We start from the raw sequence: 8,017 nt of genomic DNA on the forward strand, positions 1-8,017 counted from the left end.
GGTGGCGCACGCTTGTAATCCCCGCGCTTAGAAGGCTGAGACAGGAGGACTGCACAAGTTCAAAACCAGCCTCAGCTACTTAGTGAGGCTCTCAGCAACTTAGTGAGACCCTGTTTCCAAATAAAGTATAAAATAGGTCTGGGAGTGTAGTCCAGAGGTAGAAAGCCTCTGGGTTCCACCCCCAGTACCACCAAAAAAAAAAAAAAAAAAAAAATTTCACCAGTATGATATCTACGTTTTTCTGTAGGAAAACCCAAATAGAACAGTCTATGGAGTAAACTCTAATTGATGGATTCAGTTGGGCCCAATCAAAATGCGAACAGTGGGGCTAGGCAGTGTAGGTCAATAATAAATAGAGTGCTTGCCTAGCATTCACAAAGCCCTGCATTTGGTTCTCAGCACCAAAATAATAATAATAATAATAATAATAATAATAATAATAATAATAAAAATAGAAATGACTAATTTGTCACTGTTTGTCTTTATATGTCTTAACATTCATAGAATGTCAGTACTGTTTATTTTCAAATTTTTCAGAACTATTCATCTTGTTTTTTCAGATCTCTGTGGTAATCCCAACATTTGGGAGGCTGAGACAGGATTGTGGTTTGCGGCCCAGCCCTTTGCAACTCAGTGAGACCCTGTTTCAAAATAAAGAATAAAAATTAGGGCTGGGGGTATAGTTTAGAGGTAGAATGCCCCTGGGTTCCATCACCAGTACTACAAAAAAATTAATTAATTAATTAATTAAAGAATAAAAAATTGGGTGGGGGAGTGGCTCAGAGGTAAGCTGCCCCTGGGTTCCATCCCCAGTACCACTAAATAAATAAATAAATAAATAAATAAATAAATAAATAAATAAATAAATAAATACAAACAGTGAAACATATAAACACAAACAATATTGATTTTTAAATCTCTAAATATTAAGACATAAACTGGGATGGTGGCATACATTTGTAATCTCAGTACTTCGGAGGCTCAGATAGGAGGATTGCAGGTTCACTGCCAGCCCCAGAAACTTGGTGAGGTCATACACAAGTTAGTGGGATCCTGTTTCAAAAAATAAAATAGGGTTGGGGGTATAGCTCAGAGGTAGAATGTCCCTGGATTCAACTACCACACACACACACACACACACACACACACACAGCCATATAAACAGAGTGAAGCACACATACACATATAAAGAAAACATTGCTAGCTGGGCGTGGTGGCGCATGCTTGTAATCCCAGCATTCAGGACACTGAGACCCGAGGATCACGCTTGGTGGGCAGCTTCAGCTACTTAGTGAGGCTCTCTACAACTTGGTGAGACCTTGTTTCAAAATAAAGACTAAAAAGGGCAAAGGGTATAACTTGGAGGTCGAATGCCCCTGAGTTCCATCCCCAGACCCACAAAAAACAAAAACATTGCTATCAAAATATGGTAGTGTATGCCTGTAATTCCAGTACTTGGAAGGCTGAGATAAGAGGATGTCAGGTTCAAGGACAGCTTTACAACATTAGTAAGACACTGTTTCAAAACAAAAAATAAAAAGGTCTGGGATATAGCTCAGAGGTTGTAACTGGGTTTAATTCCCAGTTACAACCCCCCCCCCACCACACATACAGAGAAAACACTGCCAAAAGACACAATCAATGGAACAAAAAATTCTCCACCAATAGACCAAAGAATGTGATGGAATTTAGAGACTGCAGCCAGAGGTGGAGGAGGTGTATGCTTGTCGGTACTTGGAAGGCTGAGACAGGAGTATCATTGGTTCAAAGCTAGCCTTGGCAATGTAGCAGGGCTCAGAAACCTAGTGAGACCCTGTTTCCAAGTAAGGAAATAAAACCAGGCTGGGGGTGCAACTTGGAGGTAGAAAGCCTCTGGGTTTAATCCCCAGTAACAAAAAAAGGAACTTAGTCATTGCATTCAAATAAATGGAGAAAATATATGATTTAATAAGTTATATTCAAACAATTGTCTAGCTGTTCTTTGTGAAGACAAAAAGGCTCCTAAACATCTCTGCCTCTTAATCTTCTTATTAAAACGAAAGTTTACAACATATATTTTAGACAGATGGATCAAAATACTAAAAATTCTAAGATACAAATTGGGTTGCAAGACAGCCAAGCGACTAACTAAATGCGTGAGTCTGCTTGTGCAGGAATTGTAATGAACTGGCAAGCACTGGTGCTTCTTTTTGCTTCTTTTTTAACATCAAGTCTCTCTGGGGCAAACTGACAGAGCAGATGTCCACAGGAGGAAACTGGTGGGAGTTCTGTTTGGCCTGTAGGCTGAGGGGCCATAATCGCCTTGTGAACACACCTGGAAAGTACTGAGGACAGCCCTCACTCAAGAAGTTCAGAATCAGAAAGCTTCCATCCTACTACAGAGCCATGCAACTGCACTCTGTCTGGGCAGTGCTGAATGCAAGCCCAGGATTGCCACATCTTAACATTTTCAAGAGCAGATAAAAATGTAGATTGTTATGCAAAAACACTGGCAGATCATTTCTTTCAGAATGCTGTGAAAGACCAACCAAATCCCATATGTTGGCCAGCTCCATCCCACAGGCCACCAACTTACAAGTTCTGATTTAAATGCAGAAAAAGTGAAATCACTCAAATGCCAGCTAAGACCACATGTCATTATTTTCACAATCTTAAAGTAGGAATGACCTTTGTAGGCACAATTGGAACCAGAATCTGTAAAGGACGAGACATTTAACTACGTGAAAATGTAACGTATGAAAAATTGAACAGTATGAACAAATCTAAATGCAAACTATGACAGTCCCCCCACCCTACCCTGGTCTAGAGGAACATGGGTGGCCATAGTGGGTCACATGTCTTCACTGTGGAGGGGACGAGAGGACACCAAGTTTAACAGCAGTCCCTCCAAAATCACTAGAAATTCAGGAGTTTCCCAAGGGAACCAGAAGTCAAGGGAGGAAAAGTGTCCAGGCTAGCCCAAAATTCACAGACACCAAAACCTATTACTCAATAAGCACTAGCTAAAGCTGGGAGAGGTGGTGCCACCTGTCACTTCAGCTATTTGGGAGGCTGAGGCAGGAGGATGGCCTGAGTCCCGTAGTGCAAAACCAGCTCGGGCAACGTAGTCTCTCTTTTATGGTACTAGAGAATGAACCCAAGGGCATTATTCTACCTTCAAGCTACACATCTAGCCTCCCCCACCTTTTTTTTTTTTCTGAAAGAGGATCTCATTACATACATTGCTGAGGCTAGCCTTGAACCTGTGATTCTCCTGGCTCAGCCTCCCAAGTACTGGATTACAGGCATGCCCCACAACAGCAGGCACATAACCTCTTTAAAACAAAAGAATAAAACAACTTCCTAGTTGACTAAGCTGAGTCTCCATTTATTATACTTCAACATGTTTTTGAATAGCTAATAGCTTAGATAAAAACTGCTCAGGAATAGCAAAATGTCAACTGAGTTATTCTTGAAAACTGTTTCAGAATGTTAATATCTTTTCCAGGATCAACGCTCAGTACCAGCAGGAAGGCACTGAACTCAGTAAGCAAGGAGGGAGGAGGGGTGTGAAAGGGGTAATATATAACCACTGTGGGATGCCCTCCTTCAAGGCTCTAATGACGAGGTACTCACTGCGGTACTTGTTACAATGTGGGCTAAATACATGCTCATTATCCCAAAATCAGTGCAACAGGGACCAATATCTTGACCACAGAATTAGGATGCTGATCTAATCTAACATCTACATTTTTAAATAAATGAATTAAGCCGGGTGGCGCACGCTTGTAATCCCAGCACTTGGGAGGCTGAGACAGGAGGCTCACACGGGTTCGAAGCCAGCCTCAGCTACTGAGTGAGGCTCTCAGCAACTTAGTGAGACCCTGTTTCAAAATAAAGTATAAAATAAGTATAAAATAGGTCTGGGAATATAGCCCGGAGGTAGAAAAGCCTCTGGGTTCCACCCTCAGTACCACAATAATTAATTAATTCATAGACTCAAAGATTGCTAGTCTTAAAGAAAATATGGGGCCAGGGGTGGCACTTGGTGGTAGAGAGCCTGCCTCGCATGCATGAAGCCCTGGGTTCCATACCCAACACAACAGGGACTATGGAGGAGCGGGGCTGTGGCACAGGCCTGTAAGCCCAGTGATGCCAGAGGCCAAGGCACGAGGATCACAAATGCAACGTTAACCTGGGCAACCTCAGCAAGATCCTGTCTTAAAATAAAACTAATTAAATGAATAAAAAAAAGGGCTGAAAGTGTAGCTCAATGGCAGAGTGCCCCTGGATTCAGTTCCTAGTACAAAAAAAATAAAAAAAGGTAGTCAGTCTAACAGGTTTGACTAAAGAGAGAGAAAACTGAAATTTGCAAATGCTTTTCTGCACAAGAGAGTTGTGAAGTTGCAAAAATGAAAATGAGCAAGCTTATCTTTTGAAAAGTGGACTCTAATCGTAGACACCACCTTGTGTTTGAATCACTGGTTGCCCATTTACCTGCTGCCACTGCTGTTGACTCTCTCAGCGAATGCCATAGCTGCCGGTCAGTGGAAAGGTGCAGGTCTGCTCATCTGGAAGAGAGAGAGAGCAGCCAGGAGAAAGAGTTCAATATTTTCTTGTGAATAAAAAAGGGTTCTCTGCCATCTCCCAAAATATATGAACAAACCCCTAGCTTATACCAAAGCCCAAACGCACTTTTAATTTTGAGAGTAGAGGCCACTACTCCAAGCCATTTGTGTGCACGTTTATTATGAGAAAGGAGAAAGGAAATAACATTTCCTACTTTATGACAAGCATTGAGCTAAGCCCTTTGAGAAATGACATGTATGAGGCCAGGTGTGGTGGCGCACACTTGTAATCTAGTACTTGGAAGACTGAGACTGGAGGATCGCAGTTTGCAGACAACCTCAGCTACTTAGTGAGACCCTGCTTCAAAATAAAGAATACAAAATGGGGTTGGGGTTATAGCTCAGAGATAAAATGTCCTAGGGTTCCATCCCCAGTACCAAAAAAAAAAAAAAAAAGAAAAAAGAAAAAATGATATTTATGTAAACCTTAAAACTTGTAAATACTAGCACCTCATTTCATTCTTTATTTTTAGTACTGGGAATGAAACCTAGGGGCTAGATTCTACCTTTGAGCTACATCTCCAGTCCTTTTTTAAAAATTATGTTGACTAGGCATGGTGACGCATCCTGTAATTCCAGTACTTTAAAGGCTGAGACTCAAGGATTGAAGGTTCAAGGACAACCTAGCAAGTAGTGAAACTCCTATCAACATACTAAAAGCCTGTTTCAAAATAAAATAAGGAGCCGGGCGTGGTGGCGCACGCTTGTAATCCCAGCATTCGGGAGGCTGAGATCTGGAGGATCGCGGTTCGCGGACAGCCTCAGCTACTTAGTGAGGCCTCTGCAACTCAGTGAGACCCGGTTTCAAAATAAAGAATAAAAAATAGGGCAGGGGCTGTAGCTCAGAGGTCAAATGCCCCTGGGTTCCAGCCCCAGACCCGCAAAAAATAAAATAAAATAAAATAAAATAAAATAAGGCCAGGGGTATAGCTCAGAGGTAGAATGTTGCTAGGTTAAAGCCGGGCATGGTGGCACACGGTTGTAATCCCCGCGCTTGGGAGGCTGAGACAGGAGGATTGCACAGGTTCTAAGCAAGCCTCAGCTACTTAGTGAGTTTTTCAGCAACTTAGTGAGACCCTGTTTCCAAATAAAATATAAAAAAGGTCTGGGAGTATAGCCCGGAGGTAGACCGCCTCTGGGTTCCACCCTCAGTACCACCAAAAAAAAAAAAAAAAAAAAAAAAGAATGTTGCTAGGTTAAATCCCCACTACCACAAACACACATTAAAATAATAATCAAAATTCATATTATTATTATTCAAACTGGATCTCCTAAATAGCAAAGATGCACACCTGCCCTGGTGAAACTGGACTTAAAGACAGCTGAATAGCAGGCTGAGGGCGTGAGTAAACCCCTGGGTCACATTACTTGGGAGGACCACAGCTTCTTAGGATGCCTGGGGTGAACCGTGAGAGGCCAAGGTCCCTGCGGAACCTGTGTGCATAACTCAAACCCCTAGCTGGAACTGAAGGCAGGCGCCTTCCCACTGAGGCCGAGGTAAGAGGATTCTATCACTAGATGGATGGCTGGATATGGCCTCATAACAAAGGCCAAATAGAGTCCGTGAAAAGCTGTCTGGGTGTTGAAGTATGGTTTGCATAGCTATACAGAGTAGCTATGATTCAGATAAAAGGTTAGGTTAGAACAGAGACCTATTCCAGGCAGTTATTATTGTGTGTGTGTGTGTGTGTGTGTGTGTGTGTGTGTGAGAGAGAGAGAGAGAGAGAGAGAGAGAGAGAGAGAGAGACAGAGACTAGGGATGACCCCAGGGGGCTTCTACCTCCAGGCTATACTCCTAGACCTATTTTTATATTTTATTTGGAAACAGGGTCTCACTAAGTTGCTGAGAGCCTCACTAAGTAGCTGAGGCTGGCTTTGAACCTGTGCGATCCTCCTGTCTCAGCCTCCCAAGTACTGGGATCACAAGTGTGCGCCACCACGCACTGCTAGGAAGTTATTATTTTAAACCAACAGTAAGAGGAATTTAGCAATCCTTAGCACTGGGAAAAATAACAAATGAACAAAAAAGCTAAGAAAGAAATTTAGTATATCCTTCAACATACCAATACTCCTTCAAAAAATCATTTTCTCTAGCCGGGCATGGTGGCGCACGCTTGTAATTCCTGCATTAGGAGGCTGAGACAGGAGGATCGCGCCCCTGGGTTTCATCCCCAGTATGGCACAAAAAAAAAAAAAAAAAAAGAAAAAAAGAAAAGAAAAGAAAAAATAGAGCTGCGAGTGTGGAGGTAGATTGCCACTGAGTTAAATCCTCAGTATAACAATGAAGACAAGAAAAATGAAATAGAGTGGTGCTGTACAGCAGAGAGAAGCTCAGCTCAAGTGACCCACACGATCATTGTGGGTGAGTTCAACTGTGTTGACCTCAATACCTCCATGTGAAATGGAGGACAGCCCCCTAATTTAGTCACTGAGAAGTATAGGCTACATCACCCAGCATAGCTGTTTGCCTATTTATTTATTTATTAAACTGGGGCTTGAACCAAGGGGCATTCTGCCACTGAACTATATCACAGACCTTTATTTTTTAAATACTTATTTATTTATTTATTTATTTTGCGGGTCTGGGGATGGACACCCAGGGGCACTTGATCTCCGAACTACATCCCCTGCCCTATGTTTTATTCTTTATTTTATTTTTTATTTTTATTTTTTTGCGGGTCTGGGGATGGAACCCAGGGACATTCGACCTCTGAGCCACACGCCCTGCCCTATTTTTTATTCTTTATTTTGAAACTGGGTCTCACTGACTTGCAGAGGGCCTCACTAAGTAGCTGAGGCTGTCCGCGAACCGTGATCCTCCGGTCTCAGCCTCCCAAATGCTGGGATTACAAGCGTGCGCCACCACGCCGGGCTTATTCTTTATTTTGAATCAGGGTCTCACTCAGTTGCAGAGGGCCTCATATCCTTAGGTCTCAGCCTCCCAAATGCTGAGATTACAAGTGTGCACCACCACGCCTAGCCCACAGCCCTTTATTTTTTATTTTGAGACATGGTCTTGCTTAATTGCTCAGGCTGATCTCAAATTTACAATCCTCCTGTCTCAGCTTCCCAAGTACTGGAATTATAGGTGTGTACCACCATGCCCAGCTTGCTTGTTTTTTTTTTTTTTTTTTTTTTTTTTTTTTTTTTTTTTCTGAGTCTGGGGATGGAAACCAGAGGAATTTGACCTCTGAGCTACACCCCCTGCCCTATTTTTTTGTTTATTCTTTACTTTGAAACAGGGTCTCACTAAGTTGCAGAGGGCCTCTCATTAAGTAACTGAGGCTGTCCAAGAACCACGATCCTCTGGTCTCAGCCTCCCAAATGCTAGGACTAGTGTGCTACCACGCCCGGCTACTGCTTGCTTTTTTAAGGTTGACCCTGGGTGAACCTAAATTGCCATGTCTGGC

The 8,017-nt window shown here is 42.6% G+C and overlaps 1 protein-coding gene across 2 annotated transcripts in view; it reads right to left on the reverse strand.

Annotated features, from left to right (window-relative positions):
* The window catches only part of AFF1 (ALF transcription elongation factor 1), a gene marked incomplete at both ends in the record, with an annotated part of 202,174 nt that extends 197,660 nt beyond the window's left edge, over nt 1–4,514 (reverse strand). For both annotated transcript variants that reach the window (XM_080697336.1, XM_080697335.1), the window contains one exon: nt 4,477–4,514. In XM_080697336.1, coding sequence (XP_080553462.1) covers nt 4,477–4,514 — 38 coding nt within the window. The remainder of the gene's footprint in view (nt 1–4,476) is intronic.
* Nucleotides 4,515–8,017: the final 3,503 nt, after the last annotated feature.

Source organism: Muscardinus avellanarius, assembly GCF_963383645.1.
Source record: "Muscardinus avellanarius genome assembly, chromosome: 6".
NCBI lineage: Eukaryota > Metazoa > Chordata > Mammalia > Rodentia > Gliridae > Muscardinus > Muscardinus avellanarius.